The sequence below is a fragment of the Aplidium turbinatum genome, chromosome 2, assembly GCF_918807975.1.
Source record: "Aplidium turbinatum chromosome 2, kaAplTurb1.1, whole genome shotgun sequence".
In the NCBI taxonomy this organism is placed as follows: domain Eukaryota; kingdom Metazoa; phylum Chordata; class Ascidiacea; order Aplousobranchia; family Polyclinidae; genus Aplidium; species Aplidium turbinatum.
In genome coordinates, this window is record NC_137473.1 from 38944857 (window position 1) to 38961590 (window position 16734).

Here is a 16734-nt window from a genome sequence, read left to right on the forward strand (position 1 = left end):
CTTCTTTTTAACATTTGAAAATATAATTTTGCAGATAGGTGAATTTTTTAACCAAATATTTGAAAATGCCACAGAGCATACGTCTGGGTCACTATATCCTTGCGATGAACATTGAACACTACGGTACCGTACCTAATCACATTTTTGTCAGCAGATTGACTAGTTAATTAATTATAATCTTCTCTTGTTTCTGTAATCAAAATGCATCGTTTTGCCAAAAGACCACGTCAAATCAAAAATTTTTTTGTTTCATTTTCAGTTAGGCTATTCATATAATAAATAAACAAAAGCAGTCAGGTTAGGAAGCTTGGTGCTCTTCCACAAGACGCCCTGTTGGTCAACCTGACAAAATGATGACGTCATAATACGTCACACACATTGGAATGGACTATTATGAAGGAGGAAATGCGGGGTGGAAATGCAATGAAACACACCAGAAGGAAATTGTCTCCCATTTATTCATTTGTTGTTCAATTTCAACAGATTTGCTATCGTTGAAAAGCACAAGCATAGATCTAACCAACTAAATTAATCATCATCATTTTGTTCCTTCCTCGTCTGGAGGGTTGGATACAATGCGCCATTGTTCTCGACCATGAGCTGTGCGTACTGCACATTCATAACTTAATTTTGTCCATTTTGTGATGTTTGTTGTCCAAATCATTCTTGGTCTGCCTTTACTTCTTTTACCGTTTATCTTCCCTTCTATTAATGATCTTTGTAATGAATTTTGCCTTATTGTGTGTCCGAAATACTTCAATTTTCTTCTTTTGACTGTTTGTAAGAGCATTTTGCTTGAATTGAATTTGGAGAGTACTTCATCGTTAGTGATTTTTTGTTTCCATGAAATTTTTAACATTTGCCTGTATGTCCAGAGCTCGAAGGCATCGATCCGTTTCTCCATTTTTTGTGATATTGTCCAAGTTTCAGAACTGTATAATAGGGTCGACCAGATATAGCATTTTAAGATCCTGAGACGAGTTGATAAATTTAAACGTTGATTGGTTAAAATATTTTTCATTTTTCCAAATGTAGTTCTTGCAATTTCTATCCGTCTAAGAATTTCATGGTCACACCTCCCATCTTCAGTTATTAAATGACCAAGATATGAAAAAGATTTTACTTTTTGTATAATTTTATTGTCAATTATAATTTGGAGTACTGCGGTGTCTGGTGATTTTGAGATTATCATTGATTTGGTCTTTTTAGTGTTAATTTTCATATTAAATTCTTTACCAATTGAGTTAACATTGTCCAATATTTCTTGAAGATCTTCTTGTGATTCAGCCAACAGAACAGTATCATCAGCATAGCGTAAATTTGTTATATTCAAGCCACCAACTTTTACTCCTTTCATATCATCAATTGATCGAAAAATCATTTCTGTATATAAATTAAAAAGACATGGAGAAAGTACACATCCTTGGCGTACTCCACGCTTGATATCAATTCCTTTAGATAAATCTTTTTCCATGCGAATAAATGCTTTTTGATTCCATTACAAATTAATAATAAAACGTAAGTCTTTGCCATTCATACCAATATTGGACAAGCAATGAATCAGTTTCTCATGGTTAACTCTATCAAATGCTTTCTCATAATCAATAAAACATGCATATACATCTTTATTTACTGCATTGTAACTCTCACAAATTGTTCTGAAGTTAAGTATACCCTCTCGTGTTCCTTTACCAGTTATAAATCCACTTTGAGTCATGCTAACCTCATTCTCAATAGATTTTCGATTTCTTAATAAAATTATTCTCAACAAAATTTTCAGTACATGACTGATCAAACTTAATGTTCTAAAGTCACTGCAGTTCTTTGCTTTGGATTTCTTTGGTAGTCTGACAAAAACAGTTTCATTCATTTCTTTAGGTATAAATCCAGTCATATATATTTCATTACATAATTTGTGTATGCGTTTTAAACTTATGCCATTGAGTGCTTTTAGCATTTCTGGATAAATGTTATCCTTTCCTGCAGCTTTATTACATTTCAGATCTTGAATGGCTTTCTCAACTTCAGATATCAATATTTCTTCTCCTTCGTTATTGGTAATTTCAGGCATACATGTTCTATCATCATCATATAATTATGTTACATACTCTTCCCATCTACTCTTTATATCCTCTTCCTGAAATAACATTTTTCCCCCACTATCCATGATGCAGCTGTTTGCTTGTTCAACTTTCTTCAAACATGTTAGCTGTTTAACTTTATTGTGTAATTCAAGTGACTTATGAGATGCTTCTAGATGTTCTATTTCACTGCATTGATTTTCCCACCACCTTTGTTTAGCATCTTTGCATAATTGGGATATTTCCTTATTTAAAGCTTTATATTTCTTGTGATTATTGAATTTGTTTTTCTTTCTCTGTTGCATTAAGTCAAGTATCTTCTCAGTAATCCAAGGCTGTTTAATGTTTTTCCTCTTTGATGGTAAAATATTGGCAGCTGCATCATTTAAGGTTTCTTTAATTTCATTCCAACTTCTATCTATAGTTTCTTGTGTAATTACTTGAGGAATTTCTGTTTGCTGTAATAATTCAAATTTATTGTTTACTGTAATACTGAATTTCTCTCGATATTGTTCATTTTTAAGCATATTCATGTCCATATGTTCTGACATATTTGTTCTTTTCACTCTTTTTAGCTTTATTTGGATTTTCATAACAACTGGATTGTGGTCAGACATTATGTCACATCCTGGATACGTTTTAACTTGTCTTACTGCATTTCTGAACCTATGGTTTATCATAACATAGTCAATTTGATTCCGAAATTGATAACCTGGACTTTGCCATGTATACAACCGCCTAGCAGGATGTTGAAAAAGAGTGTTCGCTATTACTAAATCATTAAGTTTACAAAACTCCAGCAACCTTCTTCCACGTTCATTTAAATTGCCAAATTCATAACGACCAGTTGTGGGATATTCATGATGATCACCCACTATTGCATTAAAATCGCCCATTACTATATTAACTTCTCCACTTTTAGTATATTTAAGTACATCCTTTATTGACTCATAAAACAACTCAATCTCTTCATCGGTATGTTCTTGTGTTGGTGCATAGATTTGTAATATATTTACATTAAATGGTGCTGCAGACAATTTAATCATCATAATTCTGTTAGAAATTGGCCAAAATCCAATGACTGAGTTAGTTATTTCTTTTTTCATTATCATACCGACGCCATACATATGCTGTTCTCCTCCTGAATATACAAAAACAAATCTATCTTCTGTCACTTTACCATCACCTATCCATCTAGTTTCACTTATCCCAATTAAATCAAAGTTCATGACCGACATCTCTTGTTTTAAATTTTCGTATCGACCTGCTTTATAAAGGGTTCTTACATTCCATGTTCCTATTTTGAGTGCCCTTTTTCTAGTATTCAGCAGTCTACCATCAGACTTATGCCTTCCAGAGGGATTTGGGCATAAGCCATCATCACGAGCAGCTGTGCACATAGAAGAGGTTCCTCCTTCCCTGTAGCTTTTAGGGGACTTCACAGCAGGGGGCCCTGATCAGTCTCCATGACTTATTTTCGTTTTAATAGCTAGCATTGTTTACTATGGAATATATACTTGGTAAGGCTCCAATCTTTTCCAAGGTGACCAGCCACTGTACTCTAAACGTCAAAAGTGTGCCTAACGGGTCACATCGTTTTGCTATCATGCCTTCCAAGCCATTGACTATTTATGGTTCTTCTGCCTTTTCAGCCATTCTAGACTTTATGCACTTAAAGGGATTGACTTCCCTGCCATGTTAATGCTGTTCTAACATGCGCCTCATTTAGTTTAGCCAGCATTATGCCGTTACCAGGGTGTGGCCGTTGGTGTGCATTACCAACTTCGTGGAGCCATAAATGAGACTTGAGGTTTATATGAAGGACCAATGTTACCATTACTCTCATATGAGAAAATGGAAGAACTAGAGGTGCTACCTTTCACACAAACCCCCATACACCCCTAAATTGGTAAATTAATACCAAGTCCCAAAATACTACTAGCTCCATCTAGTGGCCACCTAAACTTGATCACATGCAAACCATTGCATTTCAATGGCGAATCGATCGTCTTCCAGTTCACGCCCTGCATGTTCACGATAATTAATTGTCTCCCATTTATTCATTTCTTGCTCAATTTCAACAGATTTGCTATCGTTGAAAAGCACAAGCAGCATAGATCTAACCAACTAAATTAATACCAAGTCCCAAAATACTACTACCTCCATCTAGTGGCCACCTAAACTTGATCACATGCAAACCATCACCAAAACTTCATTTTAAATGATAAACAATCTACATAAAATCCAATTAAAAGAACATGTTACTGTTTATTGAAGTGCTAACTTTCATTGTTATATCTTATTCAATATGCGCGCAATCGTTGTTTGAAGACAGCCCCCCAACGAAGCTTTTGCCCAATGCATTTCAATGGCGAATCGATCGTCTTCCAGTTCACGCCCTGCGTGATCACGATAATTAATTGTCTCCCATTTATTCATTTCTTGCTCAATTTCAACAGATTTGCTATCGTTGAAAAGCACAAGCATAGATCTAACCAACTAAATTAATACCAAGTCCCAAAATACTACTAGCTCCATCTGGTGGCCACCTAAACTTGACCAAATTCAAACCATTACCAAAACTTCATTTTAAATGATAAACAATCTAAATTAAATCCAATTAAAAGAACATGTTACTGTTTATTGAATGGTTAACTTTCATTTTTGTATCTTATTTAATATGCGCGTAATCGTTGTTCGAAGACAGCCCCCCAACGAAGCTTTTGCCCAATGCATTTCAATGGCGAATCGATCGTCTTCCAGTTCACGCCCTGCATGTTCACGATAATTAATTGTCTCCCATTTATTCATTTCTTGCTCAATTTTAACAGATTTGCTATCGTTGAAAAGCACAAGCATAGATCTAACCAACTAAATTAATACCAAGTCCCAAAATACTACTACCTCCATCTAGTGGCCACCTAAACTTGACCAAATTCAAACCATTATCAAAAGTTTATTTGCAGTGATAAAGACATTAAACGACAGCCAATTAAAAGAACATGTTACTGTTTATTGAAGTGCTAACTTTCATTGTTATACCTTATTGAATATACGAGCAATCGTTGTTCGAAGACAGCCCCCCAACGAAGCTTTTGCACAATGCATTTCAATGACGAATCGATCGTCTTTCTGGATTCACATTGCGTGATTACGATAATTAATATTGTCTCCCATTTATATTGATAAAATGCTAAAGTCATAGAAAGGATTAGGATCAGGCACACAAATAGCCTAATTGGTGGTGTAATGGCTTGTCCGAATCAAGTGATGTAACAAACACTGATCAATAGGAAAGCGATGTGTGCTCTAGAGCGGTGTAGACTGTAGAACTTTGATCCTTTCGGAGGTGGTGGAAGAATTCTTGTCACTCGGCCCTCAGTCGACATCAACTGGAAAAGCTCGGTTGAGGAAGCAAGTGATGTCAGCTCCAAGTGCAGGAGCCAGAAAATTGTTCCTATTTGGATGGAGAAACCTCTGCAAATAATAAAAAGCAACAACAACCAGCGAGACAGTGGGTGCGGATACTTAGCTTATGTTTTGTTCAAAGCTTAGCCAAGAAATTTTTTCAGAACACATAGGCTAAGCCTAATGAACCTAGGCTTAAATATGGATCAAAGGTAAGTAACGAAACCGTAATGAAATGACTTGGGCTTGCATTCTCGTGTTCTTTCATTACCACACGAAGTCGTTTTCCCAAAGGCATCCGTGCGTGTAAACAAAATGATTCATAGGTCCAATCCTTAAACGTTGACACACAAAAATCATGTTACAAACGTACCGTAAGTTAAAACAATTATTTTGTTTCATCTGACATTGCACTTTTGTTAGCCTAGTTTGTTTGTTATAGAATAAATATCACAAAGTATGTGGGCAGCAACTCTTTTTTATCATTAGGTAGCCCTGAAAAGGGCTGTTTTTTTTGGCAAATGGACGATGTGGTGGCTACAGTAAGGGATAGGACTCCCTTATGACGCGGAGAACTTCCGGAAAATGTCGTCCCCGTGGAAACTGATGTCGCCACATAAATTCATCAAGATACCCAGGTATCATGTGCCTTGTGGTGCCACACCCCTGTGGCCGAACCATAATGATGGTGATGGTTGACCGTTTGGTGGCGATATCCAAGATCTAAAAAAATACGAAAGCAACTTTAAATAAGTTTCAGCATAAAATGCTTGCTGCAACGGTTTCCAAATAGAAATAACAAAAACATGTTAAATTGGTAAATTTATTTTTATTGGATGCATAATTCTTTTGACATGAGCCATCGTGCTTTTTGAAAAGGAGCTGTGCAGTTAAGTGGCGAGGTCAGTTGATTGTTTTTTCTGCTCCCAAAGTAACTTTAAATGGTTAACTTTTGTTAACAATTTCTACACTATGAATAAGTTGTATCAAGTGGGACCTGGCATGACAGTTTAAGCCATATGGTTGGGTCTGATGCTATCACAACAGAAAAGTACACATTGTACTGTGATATGTCTTCAGACAAGCTAAACACAAACTGGTGTTTGAATGACCAATGGGACTGTGCAAGCAATCACTTTTGGGACATAATCCTACGTTATTTTAAGGCTGAAAGGAATTTTTTTCACTTAAAAAGTATTTTTCACTAGGAATGTAGATAAGAGCTACTGCTTTATTTTGTACAATCTTAAAAAGCCTTATTACACTACACTTTGCTATAGATCATGGCAAAAGTATATACCTTTTTAGATTTCAATTCATTGAACCTTTAAAGTGTCTTATTTTATCATGTCTGAAAAGAAAAGCGGGTCTATTTATTGATGAAAACCAAGAAACCACGTTCTACTTCTTTTCTCTTGAGTCTCTTTCATTCCATCATACCCTTGACAATCAATTGATGTAGCCTATCTAGCAAAGTGTCCCCTGGGACATAGCCCCTTGTCCCATTGATCATGTGTGTAAGCAACCTATGGGACAGTTGTCTGACACTTTTTAATGATGATAAAAAACAAACAATAAAGAATATTAGCCTACAGTCATCGCTGTTTTGATTTCATGTTATGAAACAATGACTAAACTTTGCAATAAAATTGCTTTAGTTCATGATTTGCTTTAAAATAACGTTTTATTAGAAATAATGTCATATTCGTCCCATGGGTGCCACATCTCCCCTACACATTTTTACTCTCAGTACACCTAGTATACACAAATGTTTAATCTACATGCATTTTATGTACTTCATCTAATCCATTTAATGTTTAACATAATCCACGTTAAGTGTTTACATGTTAGTGTATGTCATTTTAAAATAGAACTACAAGAAACACTCACTAGACAAATTAGAGTATGCACCCCATTCATCGGAATGAATCTCTGTTCCTGTGCGATGTGGCGTAGAATTTCTGCCTCCAGTGTAGCCCTGTCCCGCCGCGGTACCATTACGATGAAGCATTCTCTAATAGCACAATTTACTAGGGATATCTACAGGCATTGAGAAGCAAAAGAAAGTGCCCTAAGTAGGGTGGGTTAAATAAAAGTGTCAAATATTCCTTCAAATCCCAAGCCCAAGTGATATTGCTTACCTGCTCGAACGTAGTTGACTTGGCGTAGGCCTAGTTGTAGTGCGTAAACATGCACATATTATATAACTTACTTTGTTGTGGTGTCAATCCCGCCGAAGATCCACTGCTGTGGCACTGGGCGCCCTTGTGAATTTCCTCGTTTTCGTCTGGCCACCAAGGACTTACCGATAGCGACGATGTGGCCACTGGCCAGGTCCACCGATTTGATGCTGATTCCTCAACAAATCCTCCGAACAGATCTGTACGTTATCAACAAATGGCAAATATTCGTGTTCATCAATAGTGATGATGTGGCCTGAAGCCACATAGTATGCTTTTCGTACAAGCACGAATATTTGTTGTTTCAAAACCGTTTGTGTTTGAATATTTTGCTTGGAGACTCAGGGCCTATGAGAAGAGGGTACTGAGGGTACGGCATACCCTTGAGGGCCCAGGCCTGTGATTGTTGGAAAGCCCGAAATTGTAATTTTATATTTTACGCGAAAAAATGATGGTTAAAACCACCCTAAACGACTAAATTCAAGCATAAAAGTTGTTATCCTCTAGTCCTGGGGGCCCGTAATGTAGCAAAAGGGCCCGGAAAAGTAATTGAGTGCATTGCACGCAAATTAGGGGCCCAAAGTGGTGATTTAATGCTTTACGTGCAAAAATGTTTCGTTTTAAAGCACCCAAAATTAAATCGTAAAAGTTGGTTTTTCTCCTGTTCGGGGGGAGGGAGGACATAGGGAAGCAAAAGCAGGGTTGAGAAAAACCCGGGCTTTTTTAAAAAGCTCGGGTGATTTTGGGCTTTTTTGTGTTTTTTAAAAATTATTTGAAAACGGTAGTTTCACGCTTATTTCACTTCAAAATGGATTTCGGAGTTGGAGCAAGAGCCGGAGTCAATACTTTCGGAGCAGGAATGGAACCGAGTCAAAAAAAAGTAACTTCGTTCACCTCTGCTAGGCATGTGGTGAATACAAAAGTTAATGAAGAAAGCTTATTGGTCAGACGATTAATTTGATGATGTTTTGACAAGATGTTATGTTTGAGCCTTGGTAGAGAGCTTGACTTGTTGTACCAGATACATATAACACTCAGTAACGTTAGTGGATTTAACATTTTTTATTAAACACACAAAAAAACAAGAAACACTACTAAATCCAACGTTTTCGACACCAAATCATAGTGCCCTCATCAGGACTAATTATAGGCTACATCTAAGAGAAATAAATGAATGAATTTGAAAATTTTGCATTAAAGCTGTAAGCTACAAGCGACACCTCTCAACAGCACCGGCATCAACAACTGACACACGAATCCAATGCAGGATAGCCTACGCAAATTGGCGAGGGACAGATCACATGATAGGCTATACACAACACAAAACACTAAATAATAGTTTTATTGCAGCCTGATGCTATTATTGCGCACAGATGACCAATTCTGCAGTAAAATGTTGTATGGTGTGCAATACGCCTAAGTAAAATCACGCGCTTTGACAAAGACAAAGAGGGCCCGGAGTGAGAGGGGGGCCCGGAATGACTCTGCGTACCCTTACTGAAAATTTTTCTCAGAGGCCCTGTGGAGACCTCAGTGCAACTATTAAGAAACACGAAGATTTAATTTTTCTACAACAATCGACAAGTGATGGTTTGCATGTGATCAAGTTTAGGTGGCCACCAGATGGAGCTAGTAGTATTTTGGGACTTGATATTAATTTAGTTGGTTAGATCTATGCTTGTGCTTTTCAACGATAGCAAATCTGTTGAAATTGAGCAAGAAATGAATAAATGGGAGACAATTAATTATTGTGAACATGCAGGGCCGTGAACTGGAAGACGATCGATTCGCCATTGAAATGCATTGGGCAAAAGCTTCGTTGGGGGGCTGTCTTCAAACAACGATTGCGCGCATATTGAATAAGATATAACAATGAAAGTTAGCACTTCAATAAACAGTAACATGTTCTTTTAATTGATTGTCGTTTAATGTTCTTATCATTTAAAATGAAGTTTTGATAATGGTTTGAATTTGGTCAAGTTTAGGTGGCCACCAGATGGAGCTAGTAGTATTTTGGGACTTGGTATTAATTTAGTTGGTTAGATCTATGCTTGTGCTTTTCAACGATAGCAAATCTGTTGAAATTGAGCAAGAAATGAATAAATGGGAGACAATTAATTATCGTGAACATGCAGGGCGTGAACTGGAAGACGATCGATTCGCCATTGAAATGCATTGGGCAAAAGCTTCGTTGGGGGGCTGTCTTCGAACAACGATTACGCGCATATTAAATAAGATACAAAAATGAAAGTTAACCATTCAATAAACAGTAACATGTTCTTTTAATTGGATTTAATTTAGATTGTTTATCATTTAAAATGAAGTTTTGGTGATGGTTTGAATTTGGTCAAGTTTAGGTGGCCACCAGATGGAGCTAGTAGTATTTTGGGACTTGATATTAATTTAGTTGGTTAGATCTATGCTTGTGCTTTTCAACGATAGCAAATTTGTTAAAATTGAGCAAGAAATGAATAAATGGGAGACAATTAATTATCGTGATCACGCAGGGCGTGAACTGGAAGACGATCGATTCGCCATTGAAATGCATTGGGCAAAAGCTTCGTTGGGGGGCTGTCTTCAAACAACGATTGCGCGCATATTGAATAAGATATAACAATGAAAGTTAGCACTTCAATAAACAGTAACATGTTCTTTTAATTGGATTTTATGTAGATTGTTTATCATTTAAAATGAAGTTTTGGTGATGGTTTGCATGTGATCAAGTTTAGGTGGCCACTAGATGGAGGTAGTAGTATTTTGGGACTTGGTATTAATTTAGTTGGTTAGATCTATGCTGCTTGTGCTTTTCAACGATAGCAAATCTGTTGAAATTGAGCAAGAAATGAATAAATGGGAGACAATTAATTATCGTGAACATGCAGGGCGTGAACTGGAAGACGATCGATTCGCCATTGAAATGCAATGGTTTGCATGTGATCAAGTTTAGGTGGCCACTAGATGGAGCTAGTAGTATTTTGGGACTTGGTATTAATTTAGTTGGTTAGATCTATGCTTGTGCTTTTCAACGATAGCAAATCTGTTGAAATTGAACAACAAATGAATAAATGGGAGACAATTTCCTTCTGGTGTGTTTCATTGCATTTCTACCCCGCATTTCCTCCTTCATAATAGTCTATTCCAATGTGTGTGACGTATTATGACGTCATCATTTTGTCAGGTTGACCAACAGGGCGTCTTGTAGAAGAGCACCGGAAGCTTGTAGCCTATAATTTATTGATAAAGTTTTTGACACCGTAAAGGCGGCTTTTTCGATATTTATTATTCAGCATTATATTCAGTATTCAGCAGTAGCCTATTTGCTATCTTATTTAGCTTAAGCTAAAACCTCAATTGCTGAGGTAACAGGGATCAGTTGTCAGTAGATGTAACATAAAATATATTTCGCACTTGCTAGTGCATCGTCATCGTGCAAACTACTGATCAAATCAGAACTGACACATCAGTTCTGTTCACATTTCAGTTCTGTTCTGTAGGCCTACATTTCACATTCAGTTCTGTAGCCTACAGTGTACGTAGGCTACACGTCAGTTCTGATCACATTAGAACTGACGATGCACTAGCAAGTGCGAAATATGTTTTCTGTTACATCTACTGACAACTGATCCCTGTTACCTTAGCAATTGAGGTTTTAGCTTTCTAGATATGGAACAGGGATCGTTTCAGAACAAGACTAGGTCAGAAAGCGAGGCAGACTCCGACTCAGCTCAGCAGCAGCCTAGAGCAGTTAGCTACAGTTATTTAGCCTAAGTAGCCTATAATTTTTTTTTTTTTTTTTTGAGATTTGGTGGCTGCTGTGGATTTTTAAAGGACATTCACTCGACTAACCTATTTATGCAGCGATGAAGAACTCACTTTGCTCGGCCCCGGAGGCTCACGCAACGACGAATGGACAATAATTGAACTGAGGAATTTACTGAAGGTAGCCCACAGTCTCTATATTACTAGTCTGGAAGGCTAACGAAAAAGGCAGTTGTCGTCGCTCGTGAAACAGCACTCCTAGTGGTGGTAGGGTACATTATAAAAGCAAAGCACCAAAGGCAGTGGCGTAGCCAGGAAAAAATTTTGGGGGGAGCCAAATATTTGATGTATCAAAGAGAACGATAAAGTATTTGATTAAAGACATCGCCACCTGATGTGCAGTGGCGCATCCTGGGGATTGAGCAATGGAAGCAATAAAACTGGCGGGGGGGTTAAAAAAATTTTTGCAAAATTACACTAAAATAATGGATTATAGCGCTTTCTGGAAACACTTTTAGGGTAATATTTGTATGAAATTTATTAGCAGATAAACAGCTATTAACTTATTAAAGGTAGCTTTTGCACACAAACGGGCAAAAACTGCAGCTAAAATTGAAGAACACCAAAAACTCAGCTACACAAAAACCCAATAGAGTAAGCGATTCTGAAATTGCTTCCACAGATTACAGTAGTTAAAAGAAGCGTAAATCGCGTAAACTTTACGCGATTTACGATTTGCAAAATTTATTGGTGTCTTTCTGTGTGTCTAAAACAAGTCCTGGGGGGCATTAATAGCCAGATGTCTTGGAAAACGATATAAATTTCTACAAATTTTGTTATATTTTCAACAAAGGGCTCAACTTCGGAATCCAAACTTTGAAAATTTGGGGGGGCCATGGCCCCTTTCGCCCCCCCCTGGCTACGCCTATGACCAAAGGTATGCAAATACAGGCATATTGTCTACTATCAATGGTGAAATTGTGAAAGAGATTGTGGTTGCAGACTTGTTTTTAACTAATGTAAAATGTTTAGGATGTTAGTTCCAGTATTTATCTAGAAAAATTCGTTTGGTTTACTTTTCTGAGGCTTAGGTTAGCATGACTACAAGTAGTTAAAAGATGATGTGAGTTCAAATTATTAAGGAATTGAATTTTGGCTTCTTCAGCAGAAGACCAAAACATAGGCTAGGTTGTTGAAAGGCTGGTTAGTAGATAAACTTTTCTGCCAGGAATATTAGGCACTGGTTAGTTTAAAGGAAGGCACTTGTTGCCAATGGAAGTTGACCTAGACTCAAGATTAAACAATAGGCTACTTTTGTCTATTCAAAGTCTATAAATATATATATATGTACACTGTACAGGTTACTAATACTGAAGAATTTTTAGAAGATATTAATTACGTTATGTAAATCTAGATAAGGTTATATCAGACATGTGCAAATTATGATGCACTGGTCAAATCTATACTTGTCACAATCAACAATTTTGCTGTTCATTAAGAATATGTGAATTACAGTCAAAAAATTTTCCAATTCTTGTGGCTAGTTTTCTAGGTTAGCCTGGTTAGGCACAATAAGTTTATTCTAACTTGCCATTGAATATTTATTGTTTGTCAGTTCACACTACAGACTGCAGATGTACTGGCAAAAAACTTGTTTGTTTACTACTGATAAAAATATAAAGTTAAGTATGTCATCTCCTTTCTTGTTCCACTTAAGATATTTTGCACCTAAATGAAGAGTGCCTTTGACATGACACATTTGTAGCCTATATATTATGAGTTCTTATTCATTACCGCAACCATGGTTGATTTTGAGCCAATTCCACTAAAAATATGCTTGTACTAATTCTCGTAACCACATACATACGGTAAGCAAAATAACTATGTTTGAATTAAACACCGATGGGCTAAGGTATTGGTAACTTACTTTTGAATGCAAACAGCTAGCTTCATAGAAAAGGAAATACAGCACTTCTATATTTCAGATATGTCACATTTAGCATGTTACTCGTGAGCCACTCATGATATAGAAAACAATTTATATGCATAATACAAATAGAGAATGTTCATAAATACAGTATATGTTTATTACAATACAGCAATAAGTGTACAGAAAGGTTTTTTATTATAGTGTTTTAAAAAGTCATTAAAATGTTATCACAATGTTTGGAGGCTCTTCGAGACATGAGTGAAGAAGAACTTATCGTACAATTTTTTGATGAGGTATGTTTAACTACACTTAATACTTTTGCAGCTTACTCGTTAACAATTCTCCGCAACACCATTATCTGTTAACCGGGTTATTGTGATTATTCTTGTATTTTTTGTTTTTGTCTTTTTGCATGTATGGTAATTAATATGGACTGATTGGTCTGATGCAAATATATAGTAATAATAATATTATCAATATCAAATTTGGAAATATAGCCAATGAAATACAAAATTGCAGGTTGAAAAAGTTAGCTTTCAAAAGCATAATATGCAATATACACCATTATGATGACAGTGCTACTTTAGAAGTGCATTAATTCAATAACTCCGTAGCTATATTTACATTTTGAGGTACCGGTAATGAACGTTCTTCTTTGGGTGCCAATTTTGCCTACTATATATAGCAATTGAACGTGATTTATTTTACACAAAACATATGCATTACATTACTGGTATGCTAAAGAACTATGGCATCAAATGGTCACCCAAGTTCAGAGAGATTAATGGCACTTCATGAAGATAATGCATTACTGAATTTATTTGTATTTTACAGTTGAATGAAGATTTGGAAGGTGGAAATTCGCATATGACGGGGATATTTCCTTCGAAAATTGAGGTATTACACCGACATATTGCGCGCAATGAAATTAACAACCTTAATCTGCCTAATGCATATCATGACTATTGTGAAGAAAGCTTATTGCCGGACTTGGACTGTGCAAGCTGCAAGGTATACAGCAATCCATACAGATTACAGAAACCCTCTACGAAGGCGCTTTTAAAGAACTTTTCTAGAACCTTACTATGTTGACGTGTATTGTTTTCGCTGTGATGGTCAGAAATAAAAAAAAAAACTGAACTTAAGTGCTGTATACGTATGAGGAGTCATATTTTTTGCCACTACAAAAGCTGTGGCGACATTTACACTATATAGTGTAATAATTACCTCAATAGTGTTGCCAGATAAGGAATTCTGGTCTAATTTGAGAAAAGTTTAAAGCTGTTGAAAACAAAAGCCTGAATTTTGTAATTTTTTTTAGTCTTGGGCAAAGATGAAAACGCTAATCTTATTCCTAACTCTAACCCTTACCTTGACCCTTCTTAACGTTAATCCTAACTCTGGCAACACCTGCTTGTAACCACGGCGTTAAGTGTGGAAAAATAGCCACTTCCAATTGAGTATATGGTGAGGAAAAATATGCAAACACTAATAAAACGTAACTTTAGTATTATAAACATTTCACTATAACATTTAAAATCAAACTGCAACGCCAACATTGTTAGGCCTATGTGTTTCCGGTGGCTCCAGGTCCCCTGCTGCCATGGGCAAGCATATTAACCCTTGAAAGGGGGGTATCACGACTGCCACGTCGCTCATTGTTGCCTGGTTTCGGAGGATGTTTGAAGTTCCTTGATTGGGGTAGGATCTCTACACAAACATATAGGAAATCATGTAGTGCAGTCAAGCATCTGTAAGAGCAGACAAACCTACACGATCAGCTAACTCAAACAACTGGGCATATTCCTCCATGGTACACAGTCTTGGATTTTATGTACATTTATAATCTTGCACAAGCAATTCTTTGCAAGCCGAGCACTTTCTTCGGTGAGATACACTACGTCCAATGTGACCACTAACAAAGCACGTAACATTAGCATCAACAGTTCAACATCAGATAAATCATCTATATGCTAACTACAACAAAGAAATCATCAAGCCAATTGAAAGAGAAATTCACATTCAAATGACCGTCGCGACCCCCAGGTTGAGAAACGCTGCTATACCGGTATATGCTATATATAGCCTATACAAGTTAAATCTCAGAACTTTTAACCTTTGTGACTTTGTCGCTTTAAATTACTGAACCTGCATAGCCTACTTACCAGTACCGTACTTAAAATTGTCTTGCTCATGCTCTTTGTTTACAAATTATTTTTGGGAGTGACTATTTTGAGTGCCACAGATTGAAACATTTCAACTTTTTGTTATAGGCCTATCACTAAATAAAACAACTTTATGCACTTTTTTAAAATAATTGTCAACTGAATTAGTTGATCAATCAATGTTTTTGGAAATGATGCTGGCTAAGTAGCATCTGCCAATTACGGTACTAATTTCAAGCCTACTTCAGCTTAAAGCTTCCACAAATATTTAGTAATTATAAACCCTTCAATTATTAAGCTGCTGTATATACTTGGTACATTGAAACTTATGAACTTTAAAGACCACTACTTCAAACTATAAAGTAATCAATTCCTTAGCAATTTGAAAACTCACATCATATTTTAACTACTTGTAGTCATGCTAGATATTAACTGTAACTAACATCCTAAACATTCTACATTAGAAACAGTCTGCAACCACAATATCATGCAGTTTCACCATTGATAGTTGGCAATATGCCTGTATTTGCATAGCCTACCTTCCAAGCAGTTTCTGTAATTTGACCACAGTCTCCATATTAAAAACTTAAAACCAACTTAGAAGGATAATCTGGTAATAAGAAAAAATAGCCTAGGCCTATTTAGCGGTAATCTGCAAATAAGAATTTAGCCTACTAAAAGTTAAAACAACCTGCAGTTGACATTACTCGGCTAAGCCTACCTAGTGCCTAGACTTTTGGCTACGACTTGCAAAAGTACCCTACCAACACTTGAGGCGCTGTCTCAAATGCAAAGACACAGCCTTGCCTAGCAACGCCATTGAGTGTCCAGACTAGTATTATAGAGACTGTGGGTAGCCAATAGCCTATGGTCATAGCGGTAAACCATAATCTCTTCGTGGGAAAATTGTAACATAAAGTTCCCAGATCCGTTCGTCTGCATGCAATGACCGAAAAGAAACTCTCCTCCAAAAACGTTTATTCGAGAATTGTAGGCCTATTTCTGTAAAAAATATCCCACTGGCTGTCGAAATTGGGGTGCAACGTGATACAACACTAAACTTGTCACTACAATGCAAATTACTTGGATAAAGACGGAAATTTCGTCCAGCTGGCAAGTACTAAGCAAAACAGTTAAATATGCGACCAACTCTCAAGTAACAATTTTAAGAATGATGAGAATACATTACAATATTTCAAACGCACGTAGGC

The 16734-nt window shown here is 36.5% G+C and overlaps 1 protein-coding gene across 1 annotated transcript; it reads left to right on the forward strand.

Moving 5' to 3' along the window:
* Positions 1-13525: 13525 nt before the first annotated feature.
* LOC145788210 (uncharacterized) lies at positions 13526-14461 on the forward strand. Its single transcript, XM_082599907.1, has 2 exons — positions 13526-13651; positions 14193-14461. The coding sequence occupies exons 1-2, from the start codon at positions 13580-13582 to the stop codon at positions 14448-14450; spliced, it is 330 nt and encodes a 109-aa protein (XP_082456033.1). The 5' UTR covers positions 13526-13579; the 3' UTR covers positions 14451-14461.
* The last annotated feature ends 2273 nt before the right edge of the window (positions 14462-16734 follow it).